Source organism: Orbicella franksi, chromosome 5 (assembly GCF_964199315.1).
Source record: "Orbicella franksi chromosome 5, jaOrbFran1.1, whole genome shotgun sequence".
NCBI classification, from domain to species: Eukaryota; Metazoa; Cnidaria; class Anthozoa; order Scleractinia; family Merulinidae; genus Orbicella; species Orbicella franksi.
In genome coordinates, this window is record NC_138149.1 from 28590891 (window position 1) to 28603926 (window position 13036).

The 13036-nt window shown below is 38.2% G+C and overlaps 2 protein-coding genes across 2 annotated transcripts; both read left to right on the plus strand.

Moving 5' to 3' along the window:
- The first annotated feature begins 214 nt into the window (after nt 1–214).
- LOC145487701 (uncharacterized) lies at nt 215–7888 on the plus strand. The gene is made up of 4 exons (XM_081466522.1): nt 215–451; nt 4782–5111; nt 5616–5882; nt 6594–7888. The coding sequence occupies exons 1-4, from the start codon at nt 391–393 to the stop codon at nt 6938–6940; spliced, it is 1005 nt and encodes a 334-aa protein (XP_081322648.1). The 5' UTR covers nt 215–390; the 3' UTR covers nt 6941–7888.
- Nucleotides 7889–11290: 3402 nt separating this feature from the next.
- Nucleotides 11291–12465, plus strand: LOC145486548 (histamine H2 receptor-like). Its single transcript, XM_081465235.1, has one exon. The coding sequence runs from the start codon at nt 11458–11460 to the stop codon at nt 12463–12465; it is 1008 nt and encodes a 335-aa protein (XP_081321361.1). The 5' UTR covers nt 11291–11457.
- Nucleotides 12466–13036: the final 571 nt, after the last annotated feature.

The following is a 13036-nucleotide window of genomic DNA, read 5'->3' on the forward strand; positions in this document are numbered from 1 at the left end:
AATTTGGAGAATCGCATCCTTTCAGAACAAATGAATGTTTCAGGGTTTCAGAATGTGTCAGACAAAGGAAAATAAAATTAGTTTTACATGACGTTTTCGAGTTGTTTCGAGTAGCGCGTTCAAAGAACCGAGCACCTCGAAAATCACAAAATAAATACGAATAAAACGGATAGAATTTCGAAATAACCTTACCTACATGGTGAGATAAGTGTTTGCTAAACCCTTGACTGACCCGTATTCCTGAGACCTGTTCTCTACGCAAAATGAAACCATTTATTTCATGTTTCGAACCATCTTTTCCTTTCGGAATAGAACCGCGATAAAAGTACTTAACCGATAAATGGTTTCTTTACTTGTTTTGGGGAAATCCAGACTGAAAGAGCTGCCAGAATGAGCTTCAAAGGTGTTTCATTTGCCATCTACATTTTAGGCCACAGCTACCTTATTTCAGGTGAGTCCTAAGTCAAGTTGCCAAAGGCGTGCCCCTCCCGTTTTCTAACAATTTAAAAGTCTAAATCTATCATCAAATTTTCCCTTTTCCGGCGCGTCGGGACAGAATTTTAAAGTGGTCAAGTATTTTCAAGGTAAAATCCAAGAATGCCACGCCTTCCTTAAAATAAAGCCGAGATATAAGGGGCATTGGTTTTTTTTTAGTGTGCTGCTAGCACTATTTGGCAAAAGATTTGCTTCTCCGCCTTAGAGCTATTTTATGACTCCTTACGCAGCCCTTTAGAAAGACCAAATCTTAAAAGTAAGGATTCATTTCAACTGAAAAATAAAACCAACACCGCCATTTTTCAAAAAATCACTGTATCTACTTGCCTTCTTGCATAACTTCTGTACCTATACCATGATTTACTTTAGTGACCCAGTTATCAAAATCCGTTGAGAAAAATTTGGCTTATCAAAGTTTGTTGAATTTTTGCCGCAAACACTCCATGCCCCTCTAAGGCCATTCAAAATGGAATTTTGAGCATAATTCATGTCATAAACAAACCAAATTGCTGACATGAAACCCTTATTCTGTATTTGGTGAGTGAAAATGAATTGTTAAAGCCAAATCAGTATCATTGTTCAGCAATACTGTGATTCTTACCTTACAATTGCTCTTAAAAGACCAACATTTATCCTACAACAAAATGCGCAAGTTAACAACATACCGTGTCTAACGTAAGTAATTCAGGATTGAGGGGTGTAACAAGGTCACTAGCAGGTGTTCCCTCCCCTCCCACTAACCCACCCCCCCTGTCACACCCACGTAGAAAACCAGAAATCTACTTTCTAGGGAAAAGTTTGAGTAAAGAAAGTGTTAGGTGAGTAATGTACTAGCATCACTAGGGAAGAGATGACATTCATTAAGCGTCCGCAAGTAAAAAAAATCAACAACAACCAAACGTATTTTGCTTGATAGAGAACAATCAGCTCTGCTCAGAAAATAACAGTGTTGTAACCTGGGGTTGTAAGCTGTTTTTCTATGAACTGAAACTTCAAAGGGCTTTCCTAAAAAGGTGGTTGTCCTGTGGTATGTTATAATGCCAGATAAGACTCGTGCATCGATCATCCATTAAAAAATCTCTATCTGTTACCTTTGCTTTATAAAGCATAGTAAGTTGAAACCTATGCTTTGGGCACACGGTCATCCTTACAACATCCACCTGGTCAATTGCTTTTCCGGAGCGATTGAGAATCAGTTCCCATTCAAGGACACACGTGGATTCAGTGCCTATGTATTAGCACGCAGTCTAATTAGTTTAAATCTTCCAAGCAAATCCGATAACACAAACTTAGTCGGTAGATTTTGAGACAATATTAGGACTTCATAACGATGCGAAGGAGAGAGTCCATATGCGGGAAAACATTCTCTACCATGGTGTCATTATGAATTCGTAATACCGTCTCAAAATCGAATGTATTTTTTATCGCGATTCATGTGTTTTTGTAGAAAACAAAAAATGTTTAATCAATTAATCGAGCTTCAGAATACAACGATAAATCTGAGATAGGTTTCAAACTGGGTATAAGATTCCTAAAATTATGCCACCCCATTTACATACTAAATATCTAATTGTAAGTAATTAAAAAATGTATCCAAATAATTTTTGTAACCAAGAATTTTATCCGTAAATCAAGGCAATTTCTCGCTTAAAATGTCAACTTCATCGAAAAGCTTCGATGCAGCATGCTTGCAAATATTTTTCTTCAACGAAACCAGCAAATATAGGAAAACGGTAGAGTTTCAAGCTCGAATTGTGATTGCGCGATAAGCGTCTGCACAGGTAAAGCTGAATGTAAACAAACAGAGCGAGCAGACGAAAAGCAGCCTTCAAGTTATTCTTATCGCGGTTTTTGGTTCACGAGATTGCTGCGATAAAATAAGTGTACTTTTACCTTTCAAAGTTAGGATTTTAGTCAAACTTTTTGCCCTTTCTATGAACAATTTGTTGAATGTTAGTTTCTCCTCGCAAGAACCAAGTAAATTACCTCGGGAAATCTTCGTCACAAACAAACAATTTGAGACGACAAAATCGTAAAATATCGTGGTCTCTGTTCAATAAAAAGAGTCCACTGGATCGCGATAAAAGCCATTTGTGTGCGTGTATGATCCCTAACTGATAGTTTGAATCACCTGTAGCTTTGGTATGACTAGGTCTTCCTCTTACCCCGGACGCACCTGACCCTTTGTACTTTTCCTTCAACCATTCAGTCGTGTCTATCTCGCAGGAGAGTGTATCCAATTGTCGAGAGTCGAGAGTCGAGGGTAAAATGTCGAGAGTCGAGGGTAACATGTCGAGGGTCGAGGGTAACTTTAAAAATATATTAAAATAAAGTGAAAAATAAAAAATAAAAATAAAAATAGGAATATAGTATATATGAAATAAATTGCTGAAGACATCAAGACAGAATTTTCTTTCGCCAGCTGTATTAGACATTTTAGAGATTAGTACCTGAGAAATTGTCACTAATTTTTCGTTTTGTTGTAATGGAACATTAAAAATTGAAATCTGCGTGACATCAGTAACAAGGTCTGTCACCGAGTAGTCACGCGACGTTTAATGACGTTTTTCTTGAGAACGGCAAAAAATGTGTGATTTTTCCCTATTTTTTTAGGAAGGCCATTAAGAATTCGATAAAAAGCAACAGAATGAACGCTAAAATGGCTACTGTTACACCCTGCTCTAGAGCTTCCAATAAATACTAAAACTAGAGAGAACTGTTTGAAAGTATCCAATGTTATCTTGGGCAGTCCATGAACAAACAGGAAGGCATTGAAGGCTAAGATAAGATAAAAGACACGCCATTCCCTATTCTTTAATACGTCACATAACCCTATTTCAATCCACTATGTTTACGTTAATTTTGTTTGCTTGGCGAGTATTAGAACAAGGCATGAAAACAATGAAAACAAAGGTAGTTAGTGGTTTATAATAATGTTCTACAGTCCTAAAGGGAGATAATAAGCGTGAATATCGAGAAATGAAAATGAGCGTGCATGTTTCCTCTGACAAGAGTTTAGGTTTGCGTGACAGTACAGACAGCGCTGTTGGTATCACCGCCCAAGACACGCAACGCTTTACTCAAAAAAAAAAGAGAAAAGCTGATTAAAGAAAATTCTGTCTTGATTTCTTCAGCAACTTATTTCATGTAAACTATATTTTTATTTTTATTTTTTATTTTTTATTTTTTATTTTATTTTAATATATTTTTTAAGTTACCCTCGACCCTCGACACGTGACCCTCGACTCTCGACATTTTACCCTCGACTCTCGACTCTCGACAATTAGATACACTCTCCTGCGAGATAGACATGACTGAATGGTTGAAGGAAAAGTACAAAGGGCCAGGTGCGTCCGGGGTAAGAGGAAGACCTAGTCATACCAAAGCTACAGGTGATTCAAACTATCAGTTAGGGATCATACACGCGCACAAATATGGAGATTTTCCATGCTTGGAGAAACGGAAAAGAATTATGACTTGAAACTGAATATAAATCAGTGAAAAATTCAAGCATCGTTCAAAAAGATCGTTATATCTAGGTAAGGCCTTCATCATTTGTGCTGTTTGATGGGTACTAAGTTTTGAAAGAAAACATTAACCCTTGTTTTGCTAAATCAGGGTGTTTGTTGTGCTAATCAAAGGCCTTTTAGGAGCAATTGTAAGGTAAGAATTACAGTATTTCTGAACAATGAAACTGATTTGGCTTTAACAATTCATTTTCACTCACCAAATACAGAATAAGGGTTTCATCTGAGCAATTTAGTTTGTTTATGGCATGAATTATGCTCAAAATTCCATTTTGAATGGCCTTAGAGGGGCATGGAGTGTTTGCGGCAAAAATTCAACAAACTTTGATAAGCCAAATTTTTCTCAACGGATTTTGATAACTGGGTCACTAAAGTAAATAGGTTCTTGTATTTTGGAGTGGTTATTGGCAATTTAGGCTAAGTAGATTCTTTCTTAGGTTCTTAATTTCTATGAAGGAGATGTAGTTGATGATTACTACAAAAATATAAAAACTTGGGTTTGGCCTTAAATACACAGTCTGCCAGTATTTATTTACAACTGTATTGTAAATTTGCAATCTCAAAGTCACACTCCTTGGTTAAATGTTTATCATAATTTAACTGTAACCCACATATGAGAACCTGCTTGATCTTGCTTGGCTAAACAGTTGCTTATATTTTTGCGTATTAAAATAGTAAATTTCTGCCAGCATTTTCTTAAGCCACTCGGTTTTTACTCATTTGTTTATACTGTATTCCTCTGGTCTCTCATATGGGCAGGTGTCGATGGTATTATTCCTGTGCTCCGCTCAGTCCATCCCAACGTGATAACTAGCCGAGGTTCCAATGCGACTTTGACGTGTCGAGGTCGCAAGATAAACGGCATCGATACCATGGTGTCATGGAAATTTAATGGCAAGGAAGTACAAGAAAATACGAACAAGAAAGTTACTGAAGAATTTCTTCCAAGAAGACGAGGGACTTTTTCTCTACACATTACGAACGTTTCAGGAAAAGATGTTGGTAAATACACTTGTATTGCGTATGTCGCTAACTTTGGTAAGCCGGACGTCGCAGAAGCTATCATTGACTTGAAGTTATACGAGAGCGGTAAGTAAACTATTTCAGCGCCCTCGATAATGCATGAATCGTATTCCAGTGGAGAGACCAATATGCTTGCTCTTACTTTGCGTTTTCGTTTATTCTTTTGAGTTCATGATATGATGCAAATTTTCAATGAGCCAAATGGTGGTAAAAGACCTGCAAGAGTAGCTCATTAGATAGTGATTCGTGCCATCGCATGGCACGCAATACACGCACTCTTCCTCACAAGCGGGACGGGTAACAATAGCTCTTTTGAAGCCTAGCAGCTTAACAACAAGACACTTAATTCCGATTTCTCCCGGGCACAAGTCAGTAAGCAGTGTTTTACTCGTCCGGGATCGAGTACCAGTTTATTGGGACGTGTCCGCTCTGGGTTACCTCCATGTCTAGTGTCAATCACGACGCGTCAGTAACCCATATCTTGTGACCCGGGGAATGTCTTTGGTTTTGCAGTTTTCGGTGATCATACAAAGCATCTGACTGATTCTCTTTTTCGTTTAACAAATTTAGTCGAGTGGCCGAGAGGAACATACGCTATACCCATGCCCCACTGTGGATGTCCAGTGTCAACGGAATTCTCTTGGTCAGAGGGTCTTCTTCGACAAGACACAGAAGACTCGACGCCATTGAACAACTGGTCCAGCTCCTTTCACTTGAACGGAGAGAAGAGAGGCAGTAAGATTTCACAACATTTCTGTGTAAAGACAAACAAGACAGGGAAGACGCAATGGCCAGCGGGGAAATATTGTATTTACAAAAAAGGAAAGTGTCCTTATGGTAAGAATACGAAAAAGATTTCTACAATTTAATTTCAACATGAGTCTTTAAACAGTCTCTGTGGTCTTATGTGCCCAAGGACACGAAGAGCGGGATTGAGTGAGTGAGAGTGAGTCCTGGCAACGGTTGCTTCTACCTTTAATTTTTTCGTTGCACTATTCCGCAGCAAATTTAGGAGACAAAGGACTGTCTCCATTCTTAACAAATAGGCCAATCCACCTCACCCAATTCCAACCACACTAGAACTGTATTGCTATTGCCCATGTGATGCTGCAGGGTAGGTTGGCTTCTTTTCGAATTTTCCGTTTATACTCTCACATGGAGAGCTTTAGTGAGACTAATATCCTGCGCAAGACCCCAGTCTGTGTATGAACCCGGACCACACAGTCCACAATTCAGGCACCATCCGGTATCTAGCAAGTATTCAGCTGTCATGGTGATGACCTTTATTTGTTTGTCAATCTCTTTCATTTTAAGTGACAGGCTTGTGAACTAGCTAGGTGTAGTTAAGCCCATCGACAACTATAAACTTGCAACATTTTTTCTTTTATTCCACGGTGTCAACAAACTCCCAATTAAGGAGCACCTATAATCGTGAGGTGTTAAATAAATTTCCGAAACTCCGCCCAGAAAAAAAGAACCTAGCAAATGGAAGATTACCTATTATTTGACAAACTTCTGAGAATCGATATATATTTTTTTTACTGACAGGATTTCGTGAAGGCTGGATCAAGTGGGACGATGAGGATACGAAAAACGATAACTTTGCCAGCGGTGTCCTACCAGACGGTACTTACAGCAAGGACACTGTTATACATTTCTGCTGTCGGTCAGATGGATCAGCGGAAACACCAATCGAACTTCCCATGCGCGAACCGTTCTTCCTTTTGAAACACTCAAGCAGTTGCCAGGCAGTACTGGGCATGCGTGTTACGGAGGAGTGGATATTCTGGGACTGTGAAGACCGCGAAAACAAAAATTCATTCGATGGAGAAATTCCACAGTCTTTCATAGCAAAGGACATTAGACTTTACTTTTGCTACTACATCAAAAAGTAACCCTTCGAAATACATTTTGATTACCCCTTTTTTCACTTTTAAGACTACCAAGACCAGTACCACATTCTGATGAAATGCACCGGGTGTCGGTAGAGCAGACCTAGAACAGCACTTGAGATAACAAAACGTAAAGACAAACTCATCCTTACAGGGATGAAAGGGCGAATACAACGTGAAGAAAAAAAATAATTAAAGCAGTCAATATTTGGGTTGTAAAGCTTATGTTCTCAAACGTAAGGAAACATTACGTTAATGGGGTCCGAATGAGAGTGCTGTCAGTCGTTAATACCTGAAAAAACCTCGGCAATTTTGTCGGCTCACACGATTTTAGAGTTAGATTTGACTTTAAAGGTCTCGTTTCTCAGCTTTCTCTTATATTTCCTCTCTCTTTCGTGAATTTTCGGTGATGGTCAGCTTTCGTTTAAAATTTCAGCCAATTTTTCAGTTTGCACATTTTAGATCTTAGCCATCAGGAACAAAACGCATCTTATCCGTCTCAGCTGACAGCTATAAAACGTTAGAAGGAGCTACCTTGAAGGGTTAGGATGGGGCAGCAGTAGTTTACATTAGTTTACATTGAAAACAATGGTTGCCAGTTGCCAGTTAAACTCATCCAGATCGTAGACCCTCACAGGTAAAGGTCTTTATATATAGTATATGAGCTAAATGTATACATTTATCAGTAACGTAAGTGATAGATGACGGAACTTGTTATCACCCCTGTAATGTAATATTTCACTGCTATTAACTAAGAAAGCTTTTTGTTACATAAATATCTTAAAGATGTACTATACTGAAATTTAGTTAGAAGTAGAAGAACCTGGTCCTGTTTTGAATTACATTAACTGCTCTTTTTGGTTGGGCTACTTGTTCATCGCAGGTATTCCTCCAACTGTTGTTTTTAGATGCACCCCCCCTCCCCCTGCCCCAAACAAACAATACACTCTTCCAAAACCTAGCTTTATTTTTCAGCAAATAGTCAGGAAACCGATGTGTAGTCGGGAATCCCCAGTTATCTGATAGCCGTACATGACATATTTCCCGGGTATACGCATTTTGCTAGCGTGTTTGTAACTGAATTACGCTCAAGAACGTTTAGGACCTAATCTTCATTTTGCGAAGGAGTATTTTATTTTAGTCGCATATGTTCCCAAAACCAGGAAGCACTCATATTAGTTGCCAGAAATACTCATGAAACAAACAAATTTCGCCGAGAAAGTGTTTCGGTCAGAAGCAGCACATCACACACGTCATTGTTTTTGGGCTCAAGGAAAGACTAAATATTGAAAATTTCAAAATGATACACAGCTTCTTATTGTGTAACGCGAATCTTGAGACATCCATTGTCCTGATCTCTCAACTTTTTTTTTTCCAGTGATGATCTCTTGTTCCCGTCTTCTGAAAAATCTACACCTACCTTATCAATAGCATTAATGTAAAACATTCTTATCGAGTCAACCCGTTGCGTTGTTTTTTTTGCTTTCCATTCATCAGTCGTACCTATCATGCAAATCATGATACACCATGGGTTGGAAACATCTGCCCAACTCCCCGAGGAAAGCTCTTTAGAAAAACTCTTAACACGTCGTAAGTGCAAGAAAAAAAGGTTTGCGTAAAGCAGGACAAGTTTCGTTCGTATGTACATAGGTAAAATGCTCTTACTTATCAAACGAAGCAAAATTTACACAAACGAAAATGGCTCTTTTTCTCACAACGAGAAAATATGAATTAAATGTCTCCTCAAGAGATACTTTCTATTTTCAGTCTCATTCATATGTTATTGTGAAGATACTGCCAAGCTCTACAGGGGTAAAAAATCCCAAACGAACAGTTAATTTTAACTTACAGTTGACTCGAGACCGCCATGTCGTTTTAGTTCCTCTGTTTGTATCTTTTCGGGATAAAATCCGCTTACCAATGACAATAAATTTTTATAGAAAAAGGCTGCCGAGAAGGTTTCTAAGGTTTTTTCTTCAACATTATATAAAAGTTTAGGGATAAATTGCCACGGTTCTAACCGAAATTTTTATTTTCATTATCTTTTTCTCGTCCTTATGAGGTCTAAAGCAATAGCAAGGGACATAATCAAGGAAAAATAAAACAGTGTGCCTCTTTTGTCTCTTGGCAGCATCGTCATTTCTGAAAACCTACTCAGGAGAAATTTTAAGTACAAAAGGTGTACATCTGGTGTTTGTTAGGTTAGTTGCTAGAAACGATGTCCAGTTTATTTAAAGTTAACTTAAGCGGCTTCAAACCAAATATGATATTTATATACCTCAAGCTCACTTTATTGACCATGCTGGTACGTAAAACTGTCTTTTTTTTCAGTTCAATAGGTTACCAGGAGTCACTGCTTATCTGCTTGGTTGTTATCCAATAGAAAATGCCCATTTTATTGACAATGCTTCACTAAAAAGCCAGGCTTTTGTTTTGCTTTTTTCAATCCAGAATCTTTTGCAAGAAAAGTGTTAAGCGAAGGTCGGTTTTAATAATCAAACCGTTTTGTTTCTCTCAACGGAACAAAATTATTGCTTGACAAAGGTGTGAGCAGCTAGGTACAAGCTATAGGTTAGCAAAGATTCGACGAAAACGTTTTCCTTCTTTTCTCAGCTGGGTTTAAAGCTGAACAAACGACTCATTGACAAAGAAGCGTAACGAAGAACTGATTGGAATCGAGAATGTAAAGAATTACATGATGCCGATCAACTTCATCGAGAAGACAAGCTCAAAACAGAACAGGTAAGCTTAGGACGGATTTTTCAAACATTGGGCCAAGTGATAATTGCTGCTGAAATTGTATTGAACGGTGTTTGCATATTCTATATATCACACTATTTGAAGCTGTCAAAAAGCTCATTTTTGTTCTATTTCAATTCTGTTTAGATTGAAACTAAATTAAAATCTCATTTCGTTCCTCGGTAGTAAGTGCAAATCTGCCTCCAACGAGGCGACAGTAAACTGTCTCGCAAACGAAATTTACAGTTAATCTTTCGCTGATGGTGATTTGCGGAAAAACACCATTTCAGGAAACTGTTCATTTCAATAATCCCGATGTTTATCATTCAGATCGGGTTGACTTTAAAAGAATTGACAACAAGGATATCATTGTTATGTTCTAAAGAGAGTTCAAAACACCATAATTGCGTTCTATTTTGGTAAAAGCTGAACAAGTAGGCGGCGTGTTAAGGTAACTATCATTTCCTTGAGGTTTGTAGAAAAAATCTGGGACAAAAAAATCTTTGAAGCGCCAGCGTCGACTTTTCCAAAACTCGCAGTTTTTGACCAGTGAGTGCGAAGGTGATATGTTATTTCATCAAGGTCATTCAAAATTTGTTTTCTTCGTTATTCAATTTCGGGTCTTTTCTTTTGCTCGACTGAGTAAAATCAAGCGCATTTTTTCTAAACAAACAAGAATCTTTGACTGGTTGTAAAACCTTACTTATTTTGATAAATTAAATCAAAACTCAAAATTAAAGAGACTTTGGAACATATTGCTCCCGAAAGCGAAATTATGGTCTTTTAAATGAGCAGCATCTGACCAAAACAGTTTACAACCGATGCAGTGTTTTTTAATTATTGTGCATCGAGGGCTAGATAACATATAATTCACAGCTTTCAAAATTTGCACATTTTGATTTATGGAGGTCTTCTTAGTATCTGTAATGACCATCGACAACAGAAAAAGTGTCCTTTCTGGCTCTCTGTCTTCTCTTTCCTACCAGCAGTGAGCGAAGACTGTTTCGTTTTGTTTTTTTTCCAAAACGATACACCAAGCTGCGATTACCTTCATTTTATTTTAAAATGCCTACAGGTTCAGTACCAAATATAAACCACTTGTTTTTCCCTGATTTATACTGTGGAAATTCAGAATAGGAACTTTACTATTTATACATATGTTCGATATACTCAGTATCCCAGCAGAAAATCACTATAAAAAAGCATAGGTTATTATAAAGATTTCTTATAAAGAGTTGTCATTGAAAACTGCGAAGAATTGTGTATACAACTATGTTTACATTTTCTTTATTTATTTGTACAGTTGGTAAAAGTCCAATTTGAATTCTGTTTATTTATTCGCCTTTTTTGTATCTGTATGGAAATAAATTTCAAATATCATTAACGAAACGTACGGGTCTGCGGTGCGCGTTTAGCTTCATTTGCGGTGTTTGCATGATGTACGGCGAATGTGTCATGTACCTATTTTGGGAAAACCACATGGCCGCATCAGTTTTAGTAGTTAATAAAGCTTCACACGAAATAGGAAATAATCTTTCCATCAAAAGAGCGCCCCTAGACAGCCGTGTATAATGAAATAATTTCACTTTAGTTGACAGATATATATTACAAGTTGTTCCTCATCGTGGATCGTCTTTTTCAAAATCAGAAGGCTGAGTTCAAAGAATACTAGTTTGGCCCGCATTGGCAATGTTATGAGACAAACCGTCGAGTGCAGCAGAAAGCCTTTTTGAAAAGTTTGATAACCTTCTACCGACAAAGAGCAGTATCCAACAGTAACAATGAACATCACAAGTGTATGTTTCAACATCTCCAGCAAAACTGTGAACAGAACAGGAAATGAAAGCAACAATACGCAAGAGATCCCATCAGGACAAGGGAACCATCTTCCTCTCGTTCTTCTGGGTGTTCTCTCCTGCCTCATCGTCTCCGCCAACTCGCTAGTGATAGCATTGGTATATAAAAATACGCAGCTGCGAACAATAACTAATTTATGTTTGGCATGCCTAGCGCTGTCCGATCTTTTATCAGGCCTTGTTGCCATTCCCTTGATATTTGCCTGCAATCTTTCGCCCATGCCAGATGGAATTGCTTCCTGCATCGCCATGGACCTTGCATCACGGTTTATCGCCATTTCGACCATATTGCATCTTCTAATTGTCACATTTGAACGCTATGTCATGATCATTTACCCTATGCATTACTACCGGATTGTAACCAAAAATAGAATGGCGGCCTTGATGGTCTTCATTTGGACCTTCTCTCTGGCTGTATCGCTCATTCAGCTGATTTGGATCAGTTTTGGGTCCACCCCTGAAACTGCAAACGAGCAACACAGTGACGTGATCTACAGTTACAGCTGCTTTGTAGGACTCGTGGTGCTTCCTTTAATACTCCTTGCGGTCGCCTACAGTCGCATATTCTTAATTTTGCGAGTTCAGCTGATGCGAATACGTCGGCAAGCGACTCATGTAAGAGTCTCAAGGGGAGCCAGGCAAAAACGGGGACAAAAGCGCGCCGTGATCATTCTCGGGTCCATGATCCTGGCCTTTATTTTGGGTTGGTGCTCGTACTTTCTGAGCTCGATTCTCTTGGACGAGAATTTACTAATGCATCTCCCGCAAGCCGTAAATGTCACTCTCCTTTTCCTGAGGTATAGCACATCTCTTTTCAATCCTCTCTTGTACACTTTGTTCAAGGAGGATTTTAGAAACGTTTCACGATCGTACGTTTTTAAAAATCCGCAGAATACCTTAGACGAAGTTCCTTTAAGCAGCAACGTTTGTTGAGCTGTATGCAGGATTTAAGTAACGTGAAAATCTTCAACATTCATATCCAGCTCGCTAAAGCGCTCCAAAAACTAAGTGAAATAGGAATACAAGAAATCAATTTAAGCGTATACCAGAAAGGAGATATTTTGAGGAATAATGAAAGTTATGTAATTGGGTGTTTTTTCGTAACTAAATTGATCTGTAATGTGGTCATGGACAATTAAACTCAAGAGAGCGTTGTCTCTTGTTGAACTTTAACTTTACTTCAATTGTACAAGAACTGAGCCTATTCTACTGTTGTTACCTTTTTGTTTAGTAAGCTTTCAACCATTCCCCTGTGAGAAAACTATTTAACAATTAGATTATGAGCTCGAGATTTCTATGAGGTTATAGTTGATGACGCCGAAGGCCGTATCAACTATCGCCTCATAGAAATAGAGAGAGAAGAATCTAATTTTTTTTTTAGTAGAATTCTACATGTAACTGAAATTTCCTTCAAATTATGATTCCAATTATTTCTATCTGGTCTTAGTATAAAACTTCACGCTTTAGAGGATTCGCGTGAATTGAATTGTCAGTTTGACAGTTG

What these genes read in the sequence shown, in the direction of transcription:
- LOC145486548 (XM_081465235.1), top strand. Translation starts at nt 11,458, where the DNA reads ATGAACATCACAAGTGTATGTTTCAACATCTCCAGCAAAACTGTGAAC.
- LOC145487701 (XM_081466522.1), top strand. Translation starts at nt 391, where the DNA reads ATGAGCTTCAAAGGTGTTTCATTTGCCATCTACATTTTAGGCCACAGC. An exon ending in CCACAGCTACCTTATTTCAG is followed by an intron (nt 452 to 4,781) that starts GTGAGTCCTAAG and finishes TCATATGGGCAG; the next exon opens with GTGTCGATGGTATTATTCCT. An exon ending in AAAAGGAAAGTGTCCTTATG is followed by an intron (nt 5,883 to 6,593) that starts GTAAGAATACGA and finishes TTTTACTGACAG; the next exon opens with GATTTCGTGAAGGCTGGATC.